Genomic DNA, 15,017 nt, shown 5'->3' with positions numbered 1-15,017 from the left:
ACATTTCTAGTTTCTAATACACCACGAACCTTTTGATTCCCATAATAACTTCTCTAGATTGTACATTGGACGTTAATCCACCCCTGTTATATCTAGATTCGTGCCTTACAAATGCTATGCAAAATTAACTAATTCCCTTATTAATCCCGACCGCATGTTGCCATTTGTAATTTCGAATCGGAAACTATACATTATTGTAGTCACAAAACATATTGTAAGACCCATTAACTCCAGAATAACTAATTAGTGTATATCCTCGAGAAGTCACATATGCATCAACAAGATTTTACTAGGATTGATAGATTTAAAATAAAATACCAGTGTATATCTTCCCTGCAGTAAGATAACCTAAAAAAAAGCTGATTTGATATAATCTAGAACATAATATTGGTATCAAATTACATAAAATAGACAGAATAAGAATATCAATTCAGTGTTCCAACTTAGCCGATGATGAAACCAATGCACCTTTATGAATCCATCAAATTTCAGCACTTATATTTCAGTTTTCAAAATTTAAACTTCATTTTTCAATGTTATTCACTGCCCATCGAAAAAAAAAAATTAAAGCTACTGACCCTGTAGGTGAGTAGATCAGGTAACAGTGATGTCCCAATTTTGTGGACTGTTAATTTGGTATCTCAAGACAATAGTAAAGGGAAGTAATTCAATTTTAGAGTGCCAAAAGCGAGATAAATTGAAAATTAAAGAAAAGTGAAATAGGATTTTTTTTAAAAACATTTTGATTTGATCTTTTGTCGCTTACTTCCACTTCGCATCTACATTTATTAGTTCTATTGATTTTTAAGAAATTTCTTTCAGTAGAAAAATGATTAGCTTACTTTTCTACATTTGTTGCCTTTGCAACAAATTTATTAAATAAAATTTGATAATTATAGTTTAGAATTTTGTCTAAACCCCATTAGTTATTTTGAGTCCAACTAGACTTAGGTCTATTTCTATTTCTTTTATTAGGTATAAGATTCGTTAGATCTATTTGATAGATCTCATCATAATATCTACATTTGAAATAGTTAATCAGCAATATGCATAAATGTTCTTGGGGACGTAAATGTTTTACCATATTTTTGTAAGTTTTTTAAAGATCTACAATCTAATTTTTTTTTTATCAATTCTTCAAATTTAAAGTATCTATTCTTTAGATATTGATGCAATTGCTGCCATTAATGTAGATTTTAATGAAATTATGGTGTTTTATCAAAGCAAAATTGTTCTCTCACTTTCAGCCTATTGTAATATTGTAATGAGGGAAAATTGATGAAAAGGAGCGTGTAAGCAGATATTTAACTAAGAGGGCACAATTTTCACTTATTCATTGTAATGGCATCAATCATGAAAATAATCAGATTTAGTTATGAAAAGTATTATATTTATATTGGATACATGTACAAAATGTACTAATACGTGAACCACGAAGTCGATCCAGATTGCACAGTAAATAGAATATGTTTTTGAGTGTTAACATTGCCCTAAGAGCATTATTGGTAAAGCTATAAAACCAAAACACATTGAAGCCAATCACTTTCCAAAAAGAGTCAAATGGACAAGTTCATTGAAGCCATTTCAGTGAAACTCAACCTCGCATGTGTCTGACTTCCTTGGGAACACGGATATCTTCTGAAGTAGCTGAAATTTTTTCTCGATATCAAGATCTACTTTAGAATATAGATCTACTACTTCCAACCAATGTTTTAAAAACCGGACCGTTAATTGAACCGGTGAAGTGAAAGGGTCGAGGTTCAACCGGTCGGACCGGTTCAACCCCGGTTCAATGAATTTTTTTAAAAATAATTTATATAAATATATATATGCACAAAATAAGACATGTAATGGATAATTTAATACTTTATATGATGAAAAGTTTACTATTTTCGAATAACCTGGATTTTTAAAAATAAATTTTTTAAATTATAAGTTAAAACAAATAAATTTCATCTCAATTTCAATTATATCTATCAAAAAAATCTTAAATCCACGTCTATAAGAATTTAGACATTGTGAACTTAAATTTTAATTTACATTTTGGAATTTAAATTTACAATTTAAAAAAGGAAGTTTGGAGTTCGAAGAAAATCAAGAGAATTGAAAATAGAAATGCAAATTTGATAAGAAACAAAAAATGAGATAAAAGTGAGTGGTTGTGGTATTAAATAAATTGGATTAAAGAAAAATAATTCTTTTTTAACTTTTTTAAATTTAATGGACAAAAACAAAATTAAAATATGGAAGAAAACATCAATAAATTAAAAATAAAGAGGTTTGATTAAAAAATGAGTGGCAAAAGAAAAGATGATAAAGAGAGAGAGAAAGAGTTGAAGATTAAAAAGAAAGAGCCATGAAAGGATGATATTTTGTAAGAAAAATGGAACAAAAGAAATATGAGTATTTGTTTTATATAAATAAGTTATCAAAAAAAACTAATAAGATGTGATGGTGCAATGGTTACTACATTGGTCTTCTATTACAAAGGTCTTGAGTTCAAATCTTAATAACTACATTTTGCAAAACTAAAAAAAAAAAAAAAAAAAAAAAAGTGGAAAACTCAAAAACCGGAAATAACCGGTTCAAATCCGGTTCAGCGGTTTTCGCGGTCCGACCGGTTTTTGACCGGTTTCTTGACAAAGTCAAACTTAGCATTGAACCGGACCGGAGCCATGGCCGGTTCGCGGTTCAACCGGTCGAACCGGCCGGTCCGGTCCGGTTTTCAAAACACTGCTTCCAACACTCTACCATGCTTAAGAAAATAGCTAATCATTGCAAGCTCGCCTTTCCCGCCTTCAAGTCCTTGAACAGCAATTTCTTTAAGACTCGTCAGCAAGCATCTAGGAACTCGATCAGGATTCCTCCAGCCAGCCTAATAAGGTCTAGATAGTCATAACGACAAAAAGTCTAATTGCAACAAAAGCAGATATTCAGAGATCGGCATTTCAAATGAAAATGAATTGTTGCCTTCTATCTATTTGAAAGCCTTAAACTAACCGTTAAAACCTCAAGAACTTCTAAATTGACTGAACTTTCAAGCAAAGCCGGCAAACAACTCCGTTTACACCAGTGGGCTTCCACCACCAACGTGGTCAATCTGTCAAACTTTGAAGAGAAGTGAGCAGTGGCTCTGCCAAGAACCTACAGAAACATCATTAGGCTTATAACGAATCTTCTCAGCTTAGAACTATTTAGCTCCAGTCAAATATTGAAACAGAATAGACAAATCTAAATTTTCAAATTTCAAATGTTAGTCACAAATAGATCTCACACCAAATAGTCATAAAATCACCCTAGTTACAAATGTTCTGAGAGATTCCATAATTTACCCGCATTGTGTCTCTTGATAAAGTCAGAAGCTTGACATGTTGCAACGCCAGGAACAGTTTGACAACTGAATTACAGTAATCACTTTCAGGAGGATCACACATATAAACGTCAATTTCTGCTTCACACAAAGCTTTTAGGCCCTCAATGCTGAAAGACTCAGTTGTTCTATCTTTCAAGTACAGATACTCAAGTGCAGGGGCATTTATCTCTAGCTTACGGAACCAATCTTCATCCAGACAGCAATCCGCATAAAAATCCAGTCTGAGTGTTTTCAAAGTAGGGGAAGAAATTTTAATAACTTTAATAACTTCCGCAGCTAGATTGACATTTTGTTCGATATACATGAACTCCAGAACTGCACATCCGGATAAAATCTGGCCTATAGATTCGTGGGATCTATCATCAACTCTAATAAGATTGAAGGTGACAAGTCTAGGAAGACACACAAATCTTGGAGACTTAATCAACAGGTCACCAGACAGTTGAAGGAACTCTAGAGTTTTACACGTAAAAATGCTATTAGGCAATTCAACTGTGTCGGACTCAGCTATAATGTCAAGGATTCTAACATTTCGAGCAATTGCAGTGGCAATCCATGTATTTATATAAAAGGCATCATAGTCACGGGACCAGCAGAGGTAAAACTTGCCTAAGGATTGCACATTATTGAGAAGCAAGACCTTGTTAACAAATTTCACAAATCTTTCATCATTCTTCGATTCTTTATAAGGCTCATTAAAAAGCCTTTCACTATCCTCAAAATGAAGACTAGTGACTGCAGTCCAAAGAATTTTCCATCTTGCTGATAAGATGCTAGTCGCCACAGCTTCAGTCGTTGGAAGAAAAGACAGAATCCAACAAAGAACTGAGTCCGGCAGACTACTAATCCTATCAACTAAGTTTACAACTCCATCAGAGCATTTTGTCCGTTTTTGGCTTGCATTTTCATCAGCTAACCTGGTTCTCGCTGCAAATCTCGATCCATCTGAGCTTTCCATTTCCAGTAAACAAACTGCTCTGTTCCTTAACACTGCAAGTAGTAGTAACCCTTTTAACATTAATTCTAGAAAACAGTCCTCACCAAAGTTTCTTCATACATAACAGAAACTAAATACTGAGATCTAATCGACTAATTTTCACAACAAAGAGTAACAAATGGATAAGGGTTTCACCATTTTAATATTAAGCAAAGACTTTGTCTAACGATAATTAACTCTTGAGTATTTTCAATGACAGATTCTTTGAATTGTATGCGTGTATTGTTCTATGGAAGAAAAATAAAGCACTTATCACCTAAGAAATACACAAAAAGAAAAAAGGAGAACAATCTGGAGGAACCGCATAAATTGAATGAAGAAACATGAATAAGAAGAAGAAAAGAATCACTCCGTGGATCTGGATCCTGTAACTTCTTTCACAGCATTAAAAAGAGGTACTATCAAGGAAAACCTGCTTAGCTTTAAAACCTCACCTCAAATCAAAGGGAGCAAAATGGGCTTGAGGAGCAGAGGCAAGTCTACACACTACAATACAGTCTGCAGCAGGCTTTGAACGCAAGAGCTTACAATGCAAAAGAACAAGCAGGGGTAGTGAAAGACTCCAATAAGGACTAAAATCAAACGACTAAACTTTATTTTCTTTTCTTTTTTTCGGGTGATAACCAAGTAGTGGCATTCGAAAAGTTATGTTTTTATTGTGAAACTAATACTAGTATATGTGAAACAACAAAATGTAGAAGAAAGAAAAGTGGAGAAAAGTAGACAAAAGTAAAGAGAACTATTTCATTTATTCAATTGCTCAAATGATTACAAGAGCGGTTGGAAGACCTCTATTTATAGGTAAAACAAAATTAATGGTATATGAACTATGTTTAATACTCATATATGGATTTAAAACTTTAAAATCATGAATTGAGTTGTTTCATGAAAAGATAAGTATAAGAAATAAATCTTCTGAGGTAAATACATGTATCAATCTTCTAGAGAAATGGAATGGACATCCACATCTCACATCAATTTTATTAGTTGTTTCGTAAGTTTTTAGTACTTTTTGTGTAATAAAATATTAAAATTATGATGACATGTGAGGGCATTAATTTAGATGAGTCAAAATTAGGACTGTTAATGGGTCGGATTAACCTAAAATAAGGCAGAAAAAAGCTTGATGACCTAATGTTTAATTTGTCAGCCAAAACTTGGGCTTGAATATTAAGCCTAAATTAAATGTAAATCGAATCTGGGCTTTGCTAGGCTTAGATCTAATTAAAGTCTTTTCCCCTTATAAGTATAAATATATGCATAAAATATACAGGTGTTATGAAATTAATAGAGTGATAAGCATGAATATCCATTCATCTACTTAAGATACATCGGAACATTCATCTCCCTACAAAATTCGTTGATACATTCATGTATCTTCTCACAATTAGTTAGTTCATTTATGGAACTACTTAATTCGTGTACTTGAAGTACTGAATTCATGTATCTATATTAATGAGTACATGTATCTTTGGCCTTGTATTACCTATAAATAGAGAGCTTATAAATCTCTATTGTAAGTTTTGAACCTTTGAACCTTTGGAATACCTGATAAGTGGATAATAGAAACATTCTCACTATTTCCTTGTCTTTACTCTACAATCATCATTTTCTACTTTTAATGGTTTATTTTTTTAGTTTCACAACAATATGCACTCTCATTTTTTTCTAATCACATTCCACTATTATTTTAATCATATAGTTTTCATTTATTAGGCTGTACGATAAAATAAATGATAGGAGTAACAAAAAATACAGTGAAAATAACATTTTTCAATATATATAATAATATTTATAATTTATAACTATTCATGTTATAACATAAAATATTTATAATTTATAATTCAATTTATAGTAATTCATAATTATTAAATATATATTATATAATTATGCATTTAATTATATGTTTGAGCTGAGCCTAATTTAAACCCAAAGGTTATATAAAAGTGTGATCTGAGTATGAACCCTCTGATCTAGAACCGAACTCAAAAATTCTAAAGCGTAAAAAATCTGTATAGTTTGTGAGTCAAGTTTGGGCTTATCCAAACCCAACTTAAAGAGCCCAATTGACAGTTCTAGCCAAAACGGTGGGTATAATTTTAATCTACCTTTATTTTTGGATACGAACATTAAAACTTTAATCATGTCTAACATCCCCATTTTTTGGACCCTCTGATTGCATTGCACGTTTTGCTCCAATTGTGTTATAAATGAATAGTGTTGATAGGATATAAATTCTGGCTAGTTTATATGTGTTAATTGCCAATGAATTGGTACATTTGAGCTATAATTTGAATGGAAGCTGCCTAACTTGAGTGTTTGTTGGTTTTTGTAGGTAAAATTACATGATCGACTAAGAAACGAATTGAAAACAAGAAGAATTTCATCATTGTCAGACAATGACTGAGTCGGACTTTAGGCCGAAAATGTGCTGAAGTTGCTCACTATTTTGTATCAATCAATAATAGGCGCCAGACAATGGGCCAGGTATTGGTAGAATTCTACTCAGACTCGACTTTTGGCAACTTTTCAAGAACAAATCCTGTCATACTTGGGCTACAAGTTTAGAGAGCTATAAATAAAGGTTATCTAGGACATTTTTAAGGTTAGACAGTACTATGTTGGCATTGGTTCATTTTTATAACTTATTCTTGAGAGATCGAAATCAAGAGACGTGTAAACAAGAATCAAGGAACAATCAACATGAAGGCTAGGGCATCAAAGATTCAAAAGTTTTTCTTACTCCATTCTCCAATAGTGTATTTGTTGTTTGAATTTTTGGATTTATCAATGGTTTTCAATGTTGAACTAAATTATTTCTGTGGTTAAAGTTTTGTGAAGGAGTTTTGATTATTCATCCTAGTTAAATTCTTGACTTTTGCCTTGATTTATCTATCTTGTTTTAATTACATGTTTATGTTTGACCACCATGGACATGCTCCTAGGGTTCATATTGAACTGAGAAGAAATATACAACCACGTACTAGGTAGATAAACATACTTAAGTTAAGCAAGAGAATAGTTTAAGGATTTATAAGACATAATCAAATTATCTAAGAAGTTAAAGGATTCAATTAAATGTATATGATTTCGAGAAAGATGTGAGATTTAATTGGGCATAATTTAGATGTATCGAAAGATAATCTAAAGTAAATATTCTTGGCATGTCAAGAAAATAACTGGATAGTTAATTCAAACTCTAGATCAAAACTTGAAACCCTATCTTTTGCCAATTATTTTCTTAACTTTGTTTTATTGGACTTGAATAGTTATTTTATTTCTTAGTCAGATATTACAAACTTTTTGAATTTGAATTTTGTTCCTTTCTATAATAACTAAAGTGAGAAAATTAATTTGTCTCTTAGGGTTCAATCCCTAAAATACTCAAGGTGATTACTATTACAATCAATTCTATGCACTTGCAGAAAATACCAATCAAGTTTTTGGTGCCATTACCGAGGATGATGTTTAATTTTTCTACTTTAGTTATTTTATTATTTTATTTTCAATTCTTCACTTTTACTTTTAATTTTTCTTGCTTAGGTACATAGTTTATGACCTAATCTGGAAATGGTGAATTACAATTTGATTCTGAAATTGAGAAAACTGCAAGGAAGTTGAAAAAGCAAGCACAATTATGTAAGCCTGGTATTAACATTGCTATAGAGTTAACAGGATTGGGTAGTTCAGGCCAAAAAAAGTTGACATTAAATGTTCCTAATAATAATGCCAATAACAATAATCAGAATCTCCACCGGCTTTGCCTACTGCCCTTTGTCTGAGGGACATTCAATATTCCGTAATTACAATTTCTCCCCATTGTATCTAGCTAAGTGATGGGATCAGAAATTATGAGCTAAAAACTATTCATTTCAATATGTTGCCTACATTCGATGGCTTGGCTAGTGAAGATCCGCTTTTCTTGATCCTGGAATTCTATTCAATATTCTGGACATTTCCTTTGTATGGCATTTTAGAGCATGATCTAAGCATGATGTGCTTCCCATATTGTCTAAAAAATTGTGTGAAATCATGGCTGCTTAATCTACCAAAGGGGTTTTTGAGGACATGGAAAGATGTTTATAACATCTTTATGACCAAATAATACTCACCTCAAAAGATCATCAACATAAAGAATAAGATTTACACATTTTCTCAAAAGGAAGGAGAACCTACTCATGATACATAGGAGCATCTCAAGTTGTTACTTGCCTAATGCCCTTACCATCAGTATTCTCTAGCATTGTAAGTGTAGTTCTTCTATGATGGGTTGACTTTGATAATACAAAATATGAAAGATATTGTAGCTGGACAGTAAACTAGGGACAAGAATTCAAAGGACTTGAGTAGCTCCTAACAAAAGGCAATCCGGGGCAAAGAGAATGGGTGTTTACGAAGTAAAGGTTGCTAAGTTAAGTTGTTAGGTGTAGCTACATTCTAAATAGGGAAACACAATCTTAGGAACCATATTCTTATTGTCATATGTATGGGCATGCTGCTACTACCTACTACAACAGAGAGCCCCCTGCTATGATAGAAGATGTAATTTTTGTTGGAGCATATGGTGGGCAGAATTTGCAACCAAGGAATAATCCTATCTCTAACATGTATAATGAAGGGTTGAGGAATCACTCTAATCTTTCTTAAACAAATCAAGGAGTTAGTCTTTCGGGATCACTTGGGTTCCAAAATTCAAAGTTGAACTCCCAATATCGTTCCCTAATAAGTGTGTATTTTATGTGTTTTTAATGTGCGTTATTATTTAGTTTAGGTGTATTTTAATTATTTTTATATCTAATTAACTAAGTTTCTAGTAAAGTTATGCATTTTATAGTTTAAGTGTCAAAAATTGCATTTTTATGGATTTTAATAGTGAAAACTTCACGTCTTTGTAGGTTTAATTATTCCATCATCAAATAGAGTGAGTTGGAGAAGATAATTGAATGATTGTTGCTGATTTGAAATGTGACGCCCTCACCTCTCCCTAGGGCGAGCCCTAGGATATCAGCAGGGTGCCTACCCAACTTTCGTCAGGATTCACGCACTCATTCTAACTTAATAGAGATCCACAAGTCAACCATAGATTTAGGGTTGAAGAAATACTTCGAATATACAAGGTATATTCTTCTAAAGCTACCATTTATAATTACAATCCAAAAGCTAAATATAACAAAGTTTACACTTCAAATGTCTCAATATCATACAAAAGGTTTACTAATTTCAACCAAAAATCATTAGTCTAGAGTTCCCAACTTTCACTTCCAAAACTTGTTAAGGAATAACAACTTAGGGTGAGCTAACGCTTAGTGAGGTCAAGAAAATCAAACAAGCAAGCAAGTAACATGAACTAAATCAAATAGCACACTTAAAAGTAACTTAACATGAATTTCATATAAGCGAGCAAATAGGAAGTAAAACACAAGTACAAAGGATACAGGAACTCTCAGGAGCTATTCCCACGTCTCGGTCGGTTCAAGCCATCCTTGCTTGACCTCCCATCAACTCAAGTAGCAACATGTCCGTAGAGCTCCACTTACTTCCTCCATCCACCATATTACCCTCTCGGATCCGGAACCAAACAAGCACGAGATGGCAATACTATTCGAGTATGCCAAGTAAGATCTCAAAAGATCAAACTATATAATTTTTCATGGTTCACCAAGCTTCTCGACCAAACCCTTGCCGGCTCGAGTTACGAGGTTAGCCAATGGGTTGGGGCGTCCCCACAAGTATAATTGGTCGATGAGACAATGTTCCAATCGATTTAGAATCAATCATAGCACTGAGTCAGGATGAGAGGCACTTCCCACCCGAATAAGGTGTGGTACATGCTGCAGCTCAGTGCTCACGAGTTAAAAGCATGTTCGAGTACAAGTGCAAGTCATATAAATTCATATAACAAGTAGCAAGTATTCAAGAGGGAGAGGACGAGAGCGATAAAGTACACCCTCACCTAAGCAAGTTCACAAATCACAAGAATCATATAGTACTTTTACAAATATCATTTCAATCATAGTAATATGAAGCATGCACTTGGCACTTACCAAAAGTCAAGAGCAAAGTGAGAATAAAAGCAAGAGGTCAAATGAGCTCCTCGGTACCCACGTGACCACCTGAGACATGCACATTTGACCAAGGCTAATAAAAAAAAATCCCCTTACTACCCACACTCAAGAGCCTCAAGCTCAAGTCAAATTAAAAGAGAAACATTTTCACTTAATTACTAAAATAATACTCAAGGAGGACTCAAAAGCCATTTTCGAATCAAGTCATGGCAAGAAATTTCGATTTCAAAAGAGGGATACCATGCTTAATTTTTGGTACGAAAGTCAAGAAAGGGAAAAGATATTTTCTTATCTTAAAACTTCTAATCCTATGCCCAAGTTTTAAAATATAAGTGAGCGTTCACGTTTTCTAAACTTATGAAGTCAAAATCCATCAAAAGCATCACTTATTTCATAGTAAATATTGAAACTAAAAGCTCCAAGTTTCAAATATGAAACTAGTGAAATTTCTCAATATTTACTCTAGCTAAAATACTCAATTTATGGTGCATTTTCATGAAAACCGAGGACATAAGACTAGGAGGTGAAAAATCTTATTTTGGAGCCAAAAGAAACAAACTAATTTCACTTGAAGTTTTGCCAACTTCTAAACAATCAAACTTTCCGATCCTAGACAAGAGAAACCTCATGTGCTCGGTGAAATCCATTTCTCAAGTATGAAAGGGGTGCAAATAATTAAGAAAGTTAGGTTTGAAACTTAGAAAAAGTTTCCAAGCTACTTTTTAAGCTTTTGCCACTTTATAAGGAAAATTTTAGTTTTTGTAATGTTTTTTGAAAAATCATAATTTGAGTTTCATAAGTCCAAAAATGACAAATCTTAAACCGTTGAAAAATAGATTCAATGAATAAAATTCTCTAGAAGACACTTCTATCAGATTCAAATCAGAAACCGGTCAAATTTTAGTTCCAAATCGTTGCTTCAGTAAACTTTGAAAATTTAACAAAATTCATAGGAATCGAACTAGCGCCTGAAACTTATACCACTGAAGAAATCCAATCTAGTTTTAAACGCAACAAACGACACTAAATTTGAATTTTTCTACACCAATATACAACAGTTTTTCGAAAGCTGGTTTTTGATACTTGAAACATGAAATTCCAGCTTTGGAACACCCAACGCAATTTCTAATTTAGGTAATAACTAAAGCTACACATGTCCAAAATTAGCATGGTTTACAAAGTTGAAAACTAGATTCAAAATACTAATAGAAACTGTCTTCAAATTCATTTTGTAAGGGGGGTGAAATCAAGTTACAAACTGCAGCTGTTCTTGTATCATAGTTAAAACAGTAAGAGAAAACAGCCAAATTTTTTGGTTTACTGCGACTCATAGAAAATAAAATAACATGTGTATTTTATACCGTTAGAAAGCCCTCGGAGTCTACTTTCACATGCAGCAAACGACACTGGATTTTGACTCCTGCACGAAAAATTACGTTCTGTTTAGTGAACAGTATTGGTTGCCCTGCTAAAAAATTTTCAGGTTTGTTCCCCTCCTTTAAGCTTAACTTTAACTCATTCAAATGAAGTGATTTTTGGAAGATAATTTATATGCACATAACTCAACATGTAGCAAGCATTTTTGTATCAATTTAACCATAAATTTCGAAATTAAAACAAGAGAAACACTCCAGCAAAATTTGGACAGCATCCCTTCTTCTTTCTTTCCAAGTTCTCCTCCTAAACTCTCACACCAAAACCAAGGTAGAATTCACCATAACAACAACCAACATACAAGAAATCTTCAAGTCTACTACCTAATAATCCTTCTCAAGGCATCTTCCTAAGAGCAAGTCAAGAAAGCAAGAATATCCTCAAGGCATGCTGCCTAATGTCAAGGTTTATAGAACCCTTCAACAACCCCAAGTTTATCTAGCTAAGATTGAGCTAAAAGATGAAAGAAAAATTGGTACTTGGAGAGGTTACCTTCCTCCAAGGATAGCAAGCAAAATCTCAAGAAATCAAGTACTAAACCTCCAAGAATCTTCCCTCCACTAAGTCTTCTACCAAGCTTGAAGATGATCCAAGATGTGAGCAAGTTGGGGCAAAATTAGTGAGCAAGATTAAGAGGAAGAAGATGAAATTTTCTTGGCTGAAGGAGAGGGGAAGGGTTCGGCCAAGAGGGAGAGAAAGAAAGATTGAGTTTTGTGTGTTTTTGTGATGTGAAATGGTGAAAGAAAGAAGTGATATAAAGCCACTTTTTATGGTGCAAAAGTCAACATTTGAATAGTGATCTATTAATGCTCTTAATTGAGATTAACTCAAGTCACTCACCCCGAATCTCTCAATTAACTTTTCTTAGTCTACAATTGATCATCCTTAACTATCCAAGACCATTACACTCTTAGACCAAATATTACCTCGAGAAGCGTGATTTCTCAAAATTTCAGTAATTGGGTGACAGAAAAATTAAGTTTAAGAGCAAACATGTAAAAAAAAAAAATAAATTGAGGCAATGTACAATGCATATGCAATTAAAATGAATGAAATAAATTAATTGGAGCAAATGAATAAACAAAAAATAGATAAGATACTAAAAGAGAATTTTGGGTCCTCACATGAAATAATTTAAAGAGAATATAAAGTGCAAAAAAAAAATGTAATCAAGAATAAAGAAAGAGAGTTTTCAGCTTTAACACCTATTTGTATTTCAACTATATCTTGAGATACACGTATTGGATTGAGGTGAATCTTGAACCATTTTAAAATTAAGAGATATATCTACATTTTTTGTAAGACCTCAAAATTCATTTAGTTATTTTCATTGTCAAAATATTGAAATATAGAAGTGCAATTCTGTTGTCAAAAATTAAAATAGGGGATTGACCAGTTAAAGATATTTTGGTAATTTAGTAGTTCGCATAACTCCAGATTGGATGATTCTTAAGGCATTGGAAAGTTAACTCAAAGATATACAACTTTCATGTTTTGTACAAGAGTAAGTTCAACTTTCATTATCAAAAAAATATTAGTGGAAATTGGTACAAAAACAGAGGAAGGATAAAGATTGGCCAGAAATGAGCAAACCTACAATAAAGCAAAACGTGGGATCAATACACAATCTCGATTCGTGTTTTTGAGGTCATGTATTCTTCAATTGTGGTTGCAACTTGCTATTAACTTGTTCTTTATTCACGCAAGCTTTTTGACCAATTTTTTTTTGCAAGAATTTCGGTTGGAAATGAGCAAACAAGCATAGAATCTTGTAGAAACAACTTTTGGGAGTTTCAAGAGCCAACTTTGCCTACAAGAAACAACTCATTTGGACCTTGAATTCTCTATAAATAGAGGCCTTTGGAGAGCATTTGAGAGAACTTTGGAAGGCTAGAGAAACTTCACAAAAATATAGCCTTCACTAAAATTTCCTTAGTTCATTAGTTAGGGTAGATTAGTGTAGTTAGTGTAGTTTATTCTTCTTGTACTTGTAGTTAAACTTGGATGAAGATTAAAGAGTAAGATGGAGAGTTTGATCTCATGTGATAAGTGTGATATCTCTTTTACTACTTTCTCTCTTGTATTTGATTTCATGTTTAGTTATTAGACAAGTTTGGATTTGTGTTTCTTCATATTTTGTTAAAGTTTATGCCTAGAGTCATGGATGAACTTTCTATATCTTATTAGTGATATTTACTTGGCTATTTGATGATGTTATTTTGAGCAAGTTATTTATCACTTTGACTTATCTAATCATGATTAATTAGCCATTAATTGTGATAATTTTAAGTTGTTAAGTTTGCAATGGATATTAGAATTTAACGTTAGTTTAAGTGTTGAATCTAGGGAGTACACTCATGAGAGTAGAGGTGCACCGTTGTGACTTTAATGACTTATTTCATGTAATTTCATAGATGCAATGAGTTTGTAGTTAATTTCATAGCTATGAGAGTAAATATGAATTAGTTACAAGTATAGTTGATCCACTACGAGAGTAGATTTTATATATATGAGGAAATTACGCCATAACTAGTCAAGATAATAACATTCAATTAACCGGTAATTTCACATGGAAAAGTAGTTAGGAATTCCATATCTCTAGGAGCCTTCCACTGTTATTTGTATTACTTTTATCTCATGTGTATAGTATAGATTAATTTCTTACATTGGTGATAGTCTAAATAATAAAAGAGTTCAAAAACTACCGGTAATTGATAATCTTCCTTATGGATTTGACCCTTAATACTCTATACTCAATCCCAACTTGTATACTTGCAAAAAAATCGCGTGTGGAGTATTTAGGATTTTAAAATTATAAAACTTGACTGTGGATGAGTTAATTGTTATATATATACCTGCACTCATCATTCCCAGCCTGTTTAAGAGAAAAAACCTAACTTTGAAGAGATGATGCTATAGTACATGTAAAAAATGGATAAAATGATGGATCAAATAGACCACCTTGCCCAGTCTCAATAAGCATCCATATAGAATCTTGAAAGATAGATTGGTCAATTAGCAAAGGTGGTACCTGCGAAAGAAGTGGGAAAACTGCCTAGCAATGCGGAGGTGAATCCCAAAGAGACAAATATGGCGGTAACCCCTTCACTTAGGAAAAGTGTTGGATGATCCCGTTATTAAAGCAAAG

At 32.8% G+C, this 15,017-nt stretch overlaps 1 protein-coding gene and 1 non-coding gene across 2 annotated transcripts; both read right to left on the bottom strand.

The window, feature by feature from the left end:
• Positions 1-2,725: 2,725 nt before the first annotated feature.
• On the bottom strand, positions 2,726-4,331 carry LOC113732491 (F-box/FBD/LRR-repeat protein At1g78750-like). The gene is made up of 3 exons (XM_072077617.1): positions 3,333-4,331; positions 3,001-3,144; positions 2,726-2,875 (listed from the first exon to the last, which is right to left on the bottom strand). Exons 1-3 carry the CDS (start codon positions 4,329-4,331, stop codon positions 2,726-2,728), a joined length of 1,293 nt encoding a protein of 430 aa, XP_071933718.1.
• A 4,165-nt stretch (positions 4,332-8,496) lies between these two features.
• Positions 8,497-8,603, bottom strand: LOC113733511 (small nucleolar RNA R71). Its single transcript, XR_003459024.1, has one exon. It is a non-coding gene; the product is annotated as a small nucleolar RNA R71 (small nucleolar RNA).
• Positions 8,604-15,017: the final 6,414 nt, after the last annotated feature.

This window comes from Coffea arabica, chromosome 2e (assembly GCF_036785885.1).
Source record: "Coffea arabica cultivar ET-39 chromosome 2e, Coffea Arabica ET-39 HiFi, whole genome shotgun sequence".
Taxonomy (NCBI): Eukaryota; Viridiplantae; Streptophyta; class Magnoliopsida; order Gentianales; family Rubiaceae; genus Coffea; species Coffea arabica.
Note: the sequence above shows the minus strand (reverse complement) of the source record. Positions and strands in the feature narration are given on the sequence as shown.